We start from the raw sequence: 13,307 nt of genomic DNA, 5'->3' as shown, positions 1-13,307 counted from the left end.
CATGCAAGGTTAGAGCCAGCAGGTGTTTAGCTTAGCTTAATATAAAGACTGCAAGCAAGGAAAAGCATCCTATCAAGGATGCAATTAGTAGGAGATCTCCTACTAATTGTGTCCGTGATAGATGCTTTTCCTTGCTTGCATCTATCAAGGTGAAGAAGGGTATCTAGATGCCCTATGTATAATTCCCTTACCACCTACAAAAGTGATGTTTTGTAAAAATAAATAAATAAATAAAAAGAAGAAAAAGGCAGATTATACAAAAATGGACATTTATTTCTTTCAGCATTGAGCTAATCTGTTGTTTTACATTTCTACATCTGAGTTGTGTCAATATAAAGTTGCAAAATAAATTAATAGACCACCCTTGTTTTCTTCATTTTCATTTTATTTTAATGGCTGATACCACTAAAGGAATTTTACCTGGAAAAATACACTGAACAAGACAAAAAAAAATGCAGCTAATTACATAAAACTTCATCCTATTTGACATACTTAGGCTTATTGTATTATTGATGAATATATGAGACCACATCATGTTAGGAGCAGCAGTGCACATGCCAGATGTCAGATAAGCAAGAATCATGAAGTTAACATACACACGGATCCCCAAATTCAGTTGTCCATGCAGCAATCTTTCTCCAACACAGCTTAATCGAATGGCAGAATTTCCTCATGCATGGTATTGAGCTCTGCAGAGGACAAGTAATGATATTATTTCAAATACCGCTGTTGTCTGAAGGTAACATAAAAAGTTCACTTGTCTAAATTTTGGACAAATTTTTGGACAACTTTCAGATAATAACTTTAAACTTTTAACACTGTCACTAAAAGTATTTCTGTTGCAATGTAAGATTGAAATGTGTGGCTGGAGGATGGCATTTATGATACAACATGTGCCTGGTTTGTTGATGATGATGCAGACTCCTTCATGTTAGTCCTGAAGACAGTAACAGTATTGGATTTTCTTAATTTTGCCTCCATGGGGGCTGCTTCCTGCAAGATGTTAACAAGATTTTCTAATTACTAGCCTAAAGCACTATAGATAGCAGCTCTTTGTAGATGACAGGCCAGAAATAAAATGGCGCCTAGGACAAACAGTGCTTCGTATGTATCGCCAAAGCCATTAAGGAAAACACAAAACCATCACTCTTAACTCAAAGAAGCGTGGCTTAGAGGCGATAAAAGCATCTCCCTTATCAGACTTGAAGCCACGCCAGAAGCTTCTGCTTTTTGTGGTCTGTTTTGTGTGTTTTGCATTTTCCAATTTCCCCGCTTTCATTTCTCTCCCTCTCTTTGTTTTGGTAAGCTGTGTTGTCCAGAAGTCTGAGGCCTGTGTTCCGCCTGCCTCTGCTTTCTCTGCCGGAGATTAAAAATAATGGACAGCACCATTAATTAAGCAACTAATCTTACTGTTTATGTTTGTCATATTTTCTGCTCACAGATGCGTGGAGAACTCCCTCAAAAACTAGCTGCTTTCTCGCACATTAAAACGCTTTTGAGGCACACACATATTAACAACCCCAATCCTTCACATGGCTCAGTGGACTGTCAGGGACGTTACTTTACCTCATTCCAGCTACAAAACGAAGCCTAACCCCCACCACCTCCTCCTTCTATTTTTATTTATTTTTGTAAGCGGCTGAGTTAATACTGTTGATTTAAGGCCTCACCTTCAATTTGGTGTAGCATGTGGACAGAGCTTTAGCTTTTGCCGCAGCTGAACCAATTTTCTGCTTCAACCGGCTTTAATAAACCTCCTCACACTATCAGGAGGCTTCGACTTCCCTGATGAAGGCCATTTATTTCAAATTAAAGGCGAGTTCCTTATCTTCAGCGGCCTCAAACAGAGAGGCAGATAAAGATGGCGTGCTTTGGTGTCGCACTGTCTATGTTGTTAATGCAGTGACTAAGAAGGAGGCGCGTGTGAGGTGGTAAAGGAAGAAGGCAGAGTTGGAGGGAAGACGAACACTGGAAGAAGAGAGATTAGACGGGCAATATTAAGCATTGGGCGCTGTGTGAAGGAACAGAGGGATCTGATAGGTTGTCATCTTTTAAAAAATAAGCTTCTGACAGAATGCAGATGGATCCTTTATTCCATGGCTTTCATCATTTGATCTCATTTTGTTTCTATTTTTCTTTCCATTTCTGTTCATTTTCTTCTTTAACCTTTATCCCCTACGCTCAGATAAACTCAGTCATACTTTTGCTGATGATAAAAATCATCTGTGTGCGTGTGTGGATATAGTTATGTGTAATTGGAACGACAGGGTCAGCTCCCCTCTACAGTCAAAGGCAAAATGAGCCTTTAATTTGGCTTTTAATTAAATCTGATGTTACATGCTTCTCATAGAGGGAAGTGTTTGCATGGACACTGTGCAGAAACTGACTTGTTGGTATGTAGGAAAATATATGTGTGTGTGCAAACTGTTATTGGATATTTAAAATGTACTACTAAATGTGTGTTGGTGTGTGTGTGTTTGTGCACATGCCAGTTTGTACCTGTGTGGGCGTGCATAACTTGCCTCAATCAGTCAGAATCCATTACAGGAAGGCACCCAGGCAGCAAGCCTGTCATAGTTAACAATCACAAAGATAGACAGGCAAAGAGAAATTATAACACAGCCCACATATCAAATTAAGCACAGCTAATTCAATCTCTCAAAGCTCACTTTTCTGCTGTATTTGATCAGAATGATCCTACCCACTCAATTAGGAGTGATTTAGAGCTAATTGTATGACTTGCACTGAAGCACGTACCATATACTCCCATTGGTTGTTTAACAGGTTCCCATCATTGTAGATGTGATTTTTTTTTTTCATCTTCATCTTGTTTGTTTTAATGAGACTTTTTCAATCCATCACACGCAAAAAGAGGAACTTGTGTGCAATAACAACTTTTAGATGAACATTATATAGTTATTCACATTCCAGGAGCAATAATCATTTGTTTGCTGGGAGTTTGAGACCATCTATTCTTTCCATGCTCCCATCCATCCAACCATTGTCTCTAACCATTTATTCCAGTGCATTCCACTGGTTGGGGGCTATTGGTGGGGGCCATTGCACAGGGTTCGCCATGCTCATTTACCAGTGTAAACCATTAAAATGTTTGTGTGTGCGTGTGTGAGTCCAAACTTTTTCTTTTTTTCTGAAGATTTGTGTCATTTATCTGCATTTTTATTTGACAGAAATTTAACAAGAAATGGGGTCAAAGAGAGCAGAGAAGGATATGCTGCAAGGGGTCCCAGGCCAGGACTTGAATCTGGGCCGGCTGCACCGAGGACCATTGTGTCTTTCTTTATTCTTGCACATTCAAACTGTAAAACCGGATTTAAGAAAAATTACTGACTTTTTCTGACCTGATGAATACGCTGCAGATCTAATACTCTGTTATATCAAAGCTGTTAATGGTCTCCACCTACTGTAATTGAAGGTGGATGTGCACATGGTGTCTATTTGTTTAGTGTCTATTAGAAAAGATGGCATAACACAAAACAACAAAAGAGGCATTACGAGACAGGCGAGAAGAAAACCAAAAGTGTAAATTTGTGTGGATAACATCAGCACAGTGGAAGAATAAAAAATAAGGCAGAATGTCTGAACGTGAGACTTTCATGGAAACTTTCACAGGCACATATTTGTACATTAGATTATACAATAGTTTTTTGGGGTTTTTTTCAGACTGAGGATACTTAAATAGCACTTCTCTAGTCATGCTAACTACTTAAAGCGCTTTACATATCACAATCACCCATTCACACATACTCAGAGGGCAATGCAAGATTCAGGGCCATGCCCAAAGACATGTAAACAGGTAGTCAGGTGAAGCCCGGAATTAAACTGCCAACTTTCTGGTTGGAAGACAACAGTTCATCCTCCCGAGGTACAGCCATCATTGTGCTATTGTCTTTCATATTGACAGTTCTTTGGCTTATCATTAAAAAAATCATTTCCAAATCCAAACCAATGCATGTTTAATTATTCCTGGACATTTGAATATCTTTATAGCAGTAAACAGTTATTTACTATGTAAAGGTATAGTTGAGTAATGGCTGTTTTAATAGAGAATGAAGTTGGGCTCCGGATGAGTTTTAATCTAAGCATCATTGTACATATTAGTGCCTGTGAATGCCTTCCAAGCAGTCTGGAGCTTTCAGCTGCAGGCAGCCCTCCAAATACTGAATAAACAACCCTCTTTGGCTAAAAAGCCTCCTGCAAAGAGACCAGAGTCAACACTTCCTCTGCACTCTCATTCAGAAGATCAAGGTGACCTGCTAAAGTTGGCTTTCAATCTTGGTTTTGGTTCTGTTTGTCCTAGTCTGAAGTGCTAGTGGTCTTTCATTTCTTCCTTTAGGGGATGATCCTTGCATTCACAGGTTATTTTTCTATGTAAATTCACATTGACATTGAGAAGGATGAATGGGTGACTTTTTTTTTATCTCCATGTTTATTAATATTTTTTCTATCTATGTGTTTTTCTTTTGCAGATCTCGTAATACAGTTGCGGTGTGCCCAGGCCTGCAGGCTCAGATTTTATCTTGCTACAAGGACAACAGAGATCAGACCCTAAAGTGTTCCGACCTGGCCAGAGAATACATGCAGTGTATAAATGCTGCAAAGAAGGTGAGAAATTTGTCATTATCTAGAGGAGATGAAAGTTGGCACAAGTATTTTAACAGATTGTAAAAAGTGTGTGAACTAGACGTCTGGCCAAGACCACCTGTAAAAAAAAAAAACCTAAAAGGGCTGGCCGATGTGACGATATATATCCTTTAGACGTTAGAAAATGTCTTGTTTCATACAAGGCTCTTTTGTTTACGCCACAATTATGTGCTTTACTGCAGTATTTTATGTCAAAATGCACTTTACAGCATGCCTGTTGCAAAACATAAAAAAAAACATGGAGGAAGACGGTAGCAGAGCAGGGTAATTCACTAAAAGATGACCAGCCAACCCAAGCCGATGAGCTTGATCCTTAAAGAGGGACAATTTCTGTTGCATGGAGGAGGTTTGGATAGTTCCTGCAGATGGAAGGAGATCACTGCATATCTGACAAATAACGGATGGCTGACACAAAATTACTAAAACAATTTTATATCGTAGTGTATGTCGTATGGGAATATGAGCTATATCGGGATATTCTTCATATCACTCAGCCCTAAAAGCGAATATTAAAACGTTGTATCAAGGCTTTGAATTGCTGGGGAAAGAAAAAAATTACTGAAATAAGTTAGGTCATTTGAGTGAGCTTAGACTGGAAAAAATAGTGTATATTATCATTAGTTACATTAAAATGGAGTTTGTTCATGACCAGGCTATTCTACCTACTCAGCATGTAAATATTTCATTGAAAAGGAAACTACTTTCCACAGAATACCCATTACAATCCAGGTGTTTGAGTTTTTCAACCGCTAATCGCTCTCATGTCAGGATTAACATTAGCTAATGCCTGTGATGGAAAGTAATGAAGTACAAGTACTTTGTTACTGTACTTAAGTATGCTTTTCAGGTATCTATACTTTACCTAAGTAGATTTAGTTTTTTCTTCACTACATATTTATAATCTCTACTACAAAACATTTCTACAATGCAATGCATTGCATTGCAAATCAAATTAAATATTTTTATGAAGCATTTTTCATGCTGAAGAGCACAAAGTACTTTTCATAGAAACTGTGATCAAATATAAAACTGAAATCATTTCACCATCAAACTACTAATAAGCTTTTATGTACTTAAGCACAAAATCTAACAGAATTAAAAACAATAATTCATTATCTTATTTAGATTAGTCACATTTAGGGTTTTAGTCTGTCTGATAGGAAATTTGTCCGCTAAACCAAATAAAGGTGGCAGATGTTGGAGCTAAACACCCAGAATATATTCTGGAGTAGAACTATGCCAAGTAAACACTTGGACCCAATGGAGAATCTTCAGGGTGTGCAGGAGAAGGTTTTTTTATTTAGTGGCCACGCTCTCCCATCATCAATACAAGATCTTGGTGAAAAATGAATGCAACACTGGATGGAAATAAAGCTTGACTTTGCAGAAGCTTATCCATAGAGGATTCCTTATAATGCCATAGCAACGGGTGCTGTAATCAATGCTAATAACTGTCCAAAGTGACTTTTTCTTTTGATGACAACTGTCTTTTTATTTGTGTGTGAATACTGGTCTTTATGGACCAGCTTTAATAATCATTTAGCATTTGTGTGTATGTGCACAGTGTATGAGTTAGGGTGGCCTGGTGTGATTCCCAGCCAGATTTTTTCCTCTTCCCTTCTTTTTTCCAGTCTGGCCCTGAGATGTCTGTTAGTTTAGTGTAAGTGTTAGTATTGTTCCCATTAGCATAATCTCTTTCATTAATTAAATTGTTTCAGCCTATACTATTAAAGGTAAAATATTAATAGCATGACATTTTACACCGCCTTAGCCAATACCGTCAGCAAGGACTTTTACCTTTAACACTTACAGTATTTTTAAGAGCAAGTACTTACTTCCACTCAAGTAAAAACTGTACTGTACTACTTGTACCAGAGTACATTTTTATTGGTGTTTTGTATTGGTACTTTTGCTTAGATACAGTGTTTGAGTACATCCTCCATCACTTGTTAAAGCTCATGCAACTTAGCTTAATACACCAAAGTTTAATAATTTCTGGTAGCATTTTACTTTTTTTTTTTTATATGCACCCTAAAACAGGATAATATCTAAATTAAGTGGATTTCTTAAAAAGAAGATTTCTCTGATGGCCTCGTAGGTAAAATTTTCATCAAAGATTTGGCTTCAGTTTGATCCCAAGCTGCTCCAGATAAGGCCGATCCTTTCAAAATGTAGCATTGAGATCAGAGTGCACACTCACAGTCAGATATTTTATGCTCATGATAATATAAATAAAAAGCCTCCATTTAGCTTTAAATCATATAAAATGGTTTCCAAATACATCAGCTTTAATAATAACTTTAAAAAAAAAAAAGTCATTGCTGAGATTTTGAATGCTGCCAATAAAGATTATGGCAGAAATCGTGTCATTAAAAATCAGTTTTCAAGGGGAATATGTGATGTAAAAGTGCAAAAAGTTTTATGATACATCTCAGGTTGTTTTCCTCGTATTACTGAAAATAACAGCTCTCTAAAAAGAAATACTGATGTGGTTGCTCTGAATTAAGTTCTCTCTTTTGGTGCTTATTCTAGGTTATGCATAGAAAAGAAATAATTGAAAGTAGGTTAGGTGGAGAAGTGGAGATATGGAAACTACAGTAAAAGTGGGTGTAATACCAGATATTTTCCCTAAGTGTAAAAACTTATTTTGAAGTTTTTCAGAATGATGCTCTTGCACTGAAACACACAAGCAGAGCCTTGTGTGTGTGCTTTGGAACTGAGGGAAATTTAATGTAATGCCAGATGCAGCAGTGATGTCTGCAGTCTCATCATTAGAATTCTACAAGAGTATGGAAGCACTGGAAGCAAAGTGCTTGCACTGTAAATTGTGTGAGTGCGTGTTATATAAAGTTATATAATAACAATAAGGTCCTTTACATTGCCTTTAAAGGTTTCATATGGTATTTGATGATTATGAAAATCCAAAATATCATGTTCAAAATCAGTATCTCCTCAATGTAGAGACTCTGTAATTGCAACAAGCACGTGTTTTTTCATTAGATAATTGCTTTTTGTCCATTTCAATACCTAACACAGGTTTTTTTTCTTTTTCTTTTTTTTTTTTTTTTTTTTTTAATAAATACATCATGAGTTGTAAAGTTATAAATGTAAAGATCCTGGCAAAAATTGTTTCAAAACTTACTAAACTTTCTAAAACAAGTTGAAAAAAAAATCATCAAATTTATGACTAAGAAACAAACAAATTTGATTAGTAAAAAGGAATGTTAAAAAAAAAAAAAAAAAGTAATTTCTATTTAACCTCCAGTTAGCTGAAACTAACTTTAATTTGGGAAGACCTCCTGATTCTCTGTGTTGCCATTAATCAATTATCTATTTCTATTATGTTTCCCTGCTGAGTTTCACAGTCACTGACAAACTAAGGAGCTGAAAATGAAATGACCTTGGGAGCACTAAGGAAGAGTCAAATAATTGTTTTTCTTAACTGAAGGTTATAAAAAGGAAAATTCATTTAGTTTAGGTTTTGTAGAAAATTTGCACATTTTCATTCACGCGGCTCCACAAATGAATAATCAGCTTGTCTTTATTTTTCCATTTGAAAAATCTTTGTCTTTGAGCAGTCGGCTTGTGTCATAAACTATGGATTTACTAAGTTAGGACAAAACACACAAGACCCTGTAGTTATGCATCCACTCTGTGAAATTGAGGCTTTGTACTCTCCTTTCTGTCATACCCAAACACACAGTCGGTCTCTCTGCTGTACTATTCAATCAAAGGCGAGTTCTTCCAGTGTGTTCATCACTGCAGCAGAAAAAAATTCACAGAAAGTTGGAGAGAAAATGTGAGAAAGAGGAGGAGGGGAGACTGGAGGACAGGATACTGGAAGCCTGCACTTCCAAAGTTTGTGCGGTAAAGGCATTTGAAGGAATAGTTGCTCATCATGAACCCAAACAACGTATTGCTCTGCCTCATGCTGCTCTCTGCTCACATCTCCTCTGCATTGCTTAGGGGCATTGAGGCTTCTTCCTGGAATACAACAGTACAAAATGTGATAATCAGCTTGCTGAACAAGGAATCCTCTACAGTTGCACTAATGGAGTGTGTGCTCTTTCTTTCACTGCCATCTTAAACACAGCATTGTTTGTGTTTCTTATATTTGTATACATATAAAAGCCAAATGACCTTACAAGGATTGATATGGTGTGTGTGTGTGTGCCTGTGTGAACGTTTCTTCCTCGTGTTAGCTGGTGTGAGATAATGAGAACTGAAAAGAAGACCCTTTGAAGACAGTCTTTTAAAGACTGCAGTAGATCATATGGAGTGTGTGTGTGTGTGTTTGTGGTGCATGAATAGTTTGATATATTGCTGCCTCCTTTAACCTACACATCAAGGTCTTTCCCCTTGATTGGCCCCCAAGGCATATCCCTGACTTTCACCCTGTCAATTTAAAAAGTTCTTTTTAAGGTTTTTTTTTTCTCTATTTTGCGTCTTAAAAGCCGTCATAGTTGGTTTAGTTCCAACTGATGACTGTTTTCCTGCAGAGAAGCAGCTGCATAGATTGAGATGAAAGTATCTGATGCCACAAAGTACAGTGAAACTTTCTTTTCTTTAATGGTTTAAGGAAAAATAAGACTTTTTTTTTTTTTTTTAACCCAACTACTTTAACTGATCAATACTTTAAAAAAAAAAAATTGACAATGTTGTAAGTCAGTGTTTGATGGTACACACTTAAGAAAAAAAGCTTCAGAGTAATGCCCATAATGAGTGTATTATTTAACTCTGTGTCAGTAGAAGAGTTGTTGGTGTGAAATAACAAACTTGAAGATGCACACGGATGCGCCCTCTTCATTAGGTACACATATTCAAGACAAATTGTTAACTAACTCCAGCAATGTATCAACTACATTTAGACATGTTGACATGGTGAAGATGAGTTTTTGAAGTGCAGACTGAACATCAGAACTGGTAAGAAAGAAATGGGATTTAAGCGAGTGTGATTACTGCATGGTTGTTGAGCATTTTAGGGACTGATGATATTCTGAACATTTAAAAAAAGCATTCTTGATGGCAGAGTAGAATAGCCAAACTGGTTGGAGATGACAGAGAGGCAACTGGAATTAGGCAACCATGGATAACAACCAGACTACGCAGAATACCATCTCTGAAAGCACAACATGTTAAACCTTGCAGTAGATCTGCTGCAGCAGCAGAAGACCCCATCAAGTGCTAATTATGTCAGCTAAAATCAGGTAGCTGAAGATACAGTTCAAGCTCACCCATGTTGCCTGGTCTTATGAGTCTTTACTTCAGCAGCATAATTTACATGTCACCGCCTATCTCATCTTTTAATGGCTACTTCCAGCAGGATAATATGCCATCCCACAAAGCTAAAATCTGAATCTGGCTTCATAAAAAAAAATGGCTTCACTGTATTATAGTGCTTTAGTGTCACCATATCTCAGTCTGATACTGTACAGCACCACTCAGACTTGGAGATTATGATTGACAAGTATCTGTTATCCGGCAGCAAGAAGTCAGAGTGTAGCAGAACCATGATTTTTAGCCAGCTAACTGCGTGCCTTAACTTTAACCTGCCTACCTCCTTTAACCAGTTAGCTCAGATAGCTCTTAGCTACAGACAGCTAAATCCACCCCCACGTTCACAGCCCCCCGTCAGCTCCACCTCTTTGTACATTTTTGTATTTTCTAAGAGTGACGGCACGTGTGATGCTTCCAAGATGGTGATGGTGGTAATCACCCACCGAATTTCATTGCAGCTCTTCAGAAACCTACAGGTCACATCACGGAGATCCCATCCATCTTTTTACAGAAAGTCTATGGTAAATACGCCTGTGCACTCTGTTATGGATCAAAAAAGCTAATTTTACTTGACTGACAAAGTTAAACTTAACAGACTATTGAGCTGAAGAGTAGTGTCATAGTGCAGTAAAATAGCTAACGTCATCTTCTGCTTCTCAGACTGGACAAATCCTGGTGACAATGCACTAGGCTTTAACACAAAAGTAAAAACAGAAATCCCCAGACTGCAAAAAAATCATTGTTGCAACAACATTTTTGTTGGACGAAGGACTCTTTTTGGTCTTGGCGAATTGATGAGCCTGTTTTTTTTTCCCCTTTTGCTATTGTAACTTTGTGACATTGTTGGAGCAGTTTGAGGCTCTTGAGTAAAATTTAGTGTGAAAGCAAACCAAAGAGAGGTGAATTTCTTTTTGTTTTTTTGTTTTTTTTGTTTTTTTTTTAAAATTCCCAGTACTATACCAGTTTGAATGCACCATTAAGATCAATACATCCCTCTAGTTTATTGTATTTTTAAGGTAAAATTTATAAACCACCTATAACTACCTCGTATCTATCAATATCAAAATAAAGATGTCCCACAGAGATTTAAGAAAAAACAATATTATTCATCTTATTTATAAGCTGACTAATAAGGAGTGAGAGGTAGAAGCACACAGATTTTTGCTTTTCATTCCTTATCTTTTACATGACTGAAAGAGGACTTGACTGGAACAAAATTAGGTTCTGTTCCTGCTTTGTCACTCCAAAGAATCGACTGTGATGTGTTTTGATCAGTGTCACAGCGGGTCAGTGGACAGGGCTGCATATCGTACACGTCTCCCTGCTGGGTTACGCTACCATCATTTTGTGTGCATGTGTGCATGCGTGTGTGTTGATGGCAAATGAGGGAATGATTCTGCAGAGCCTGCAGAGCTGAAGCAAATAGCCTCTACTCATTATCCATTGGGAAGCTGAGCCCAACATGGGCCATGCTACATGTGATGCAAACACACTGCCCAGACACTCGGTGGGATTCTCTAGTCATTTGATCTGCACACTCGGAGGCGGACACATACGCAGCCCACTAGCACAGTCTTTGTGCCCGGTGGGATTCAAGTCATTTAGTGCCTATTTCTGAAACAACCTGGTTATGATCAGTTTCAGAGGCTTGACTCACAGTAGAGTGATGAAGAGGAGGAAGACTCACATGCAAGAATGTAAAAACAAAAGAAAAGGTGAGATATTTGGAAAAAATCTGGGAAATGTCAGCAGGAGGGTACAGAACAGGGACTTTGGGGGAAAAAAAAAACAATAAAATATCAACCAGCTGGGAAGTAAAAAGAGCAGATTAAGTACACATGAGTTGTAGAAAAAAGGTTATTGAAAAAGATATATGATTCATTGCACCTTTCTCAATGAGAAATGCAAGTGAAGCTTCCATAAGGCAGGAATTTGCTCTGCTGCAAGTTCAGACCTGTGAAACTTTAAAATGCTGTTATTTTTCTTAAGCAGGGCCAAATGCTGAGGTGCACGCACACTCACGTATACATCTGAAGCCCTGCTGAGGGTTATAGACGTTCCAGGCTTTGGGTGTAATACCCAGGGAGTTACTCCTGAAGTTAAAACTGCCCATCAACCTGAAGAGACAGCCAGAGATAAACAGAAACAGACAGAAGAGGGAGATGGAATCAGCCAGCTGAAAAACATTTGAGTGAAAAGCAGCAGAGTGATTGAGACTGAAATTTAAAAACACCTGTGAATGTTCCCAGTTTTCTCTGTCTTAACATCACAAGTGTCTTTATTAATATTTTTTACAACACGATGCCATTTCTACAGTAATTACAGTTGTAATTTGTAGCCACTTGCATTTGCTGGCTGTTTTATGCATGGGCCATTCAGTATCCAGCCAATTCTCTGCCAGGTCTGACAAGATGAGGGAGACTCCTGCTGCTATAAATTGGTTATAAATTGGCTGGACCTTAGCTAGGAGAGGCAATTCAAAAGTCCCTTGAATGGTCGAATCATCTGGTACTGTGGTGTCTCTAAGCCAGCATCAGAGGGTTTTCACAGACGGCAATCGGCTTGCATTAAGTAATGCGTTCATACTGTTGTCACTGTTGAAATTCTATGATGCCAGCGTGATTAAGCGCGAGCTGATGCAGCGCTGAGCTGCCTCTGTTTGGGTTACAAGAGGAGAAATGCAGCTAAAAATACAGATTACTCTTGTCACATCGCTTATTGCTTAAGTAAATTATGGCTAGAACATAGTCCATCACCATACTTGTGTTGTGGATTCTCCTGAAACATATGGTGTGACTACTAAAGAAAGAAAGGCATCTACACTGCAAGAATAACCCAATATACAACATTGTCAGGTTTTGGTAGGAGCAACTCTACTTGTTAGTTGGGATGTTTGATATTGGCTTTTTTTTTTTTACCAATATAGATCATACCAATTTTGTCCAACTTTTAATTTTAGATACTGATAATTTTAAGCCAGTTGTGCAAAACAAGCACAAATATTTAGAAAACTAAACATTCATTCATTCAGTCATTCATTATTCTAACCGCTTAGTCCAATGAAGGGTCATGGAGAAGCTGGAGCTTATCCCAGCTCTGTTTGGGGGGAAAGGCAGGGTACACCCTGGACAGCTCGCCAGTCCATCATAGGGCAAAAACTAAACATGACATCTCTAATACTTTGTCATTTTGAGTTCTAAGAGACTTAGCTGAAGCTTTTGATACATAATATGTGCATGTTACATAATAGTTATGTCATTTAAAAAGTAAAATGATTGACATAGAGCAAATTCCGAGCTTTCTGTAGCTAAGAGCTAACCGAGCTAACTCGGAGATAACAGGAGCTAACCAGCTAACGAAGGTAAGCG

The 13,307-nt window shown here is 37.8% G+C and overlaps 1 protein-coding gene across 2 annotated transcripts in view; it reads left to right on the top strand.

Annotated features, from left to right (window-relative positions):
- Positions 1 to 13,307, top strand: part of LOC306755257 (MICOS complex subunit mic25a-like) — an 85,450-nt gene that overhangs the window by 54,205 nt on the left and 17,938 nt on the right. For both annotated transcript variants that reach the window (XM_079239581.1, XM_079239580.1), the window contains one exon: positions 4,488 to 4,623. In XM_079239581.1, the coding sequence (XP_079095707.1) occupies positions 4,488 to 4,623 (136 nt within the window). The remainder of the gene's footprint in view (positions 1 to 4,487; positions 4,624 to 13,307) is intronic.

This window comes from Telmatherina bonti, assembly GCF_933228915.1.
Source record: "Telmatherina bonti genome assembly, chromosome: 4".
Taxonomy (NCBI): domain Eukaryota; kingdom Metazoa; phylum Chordata; class Actinopteri; order Atheriniformes; family Telmatherinidae; genus Telmatherina; species Telmatherina bonti.
The sequence above is the reverse complement of the archived record's forward strand: the minus strand, read 5'-3'. Positions and strand labels throughout refer to the sequence as shown.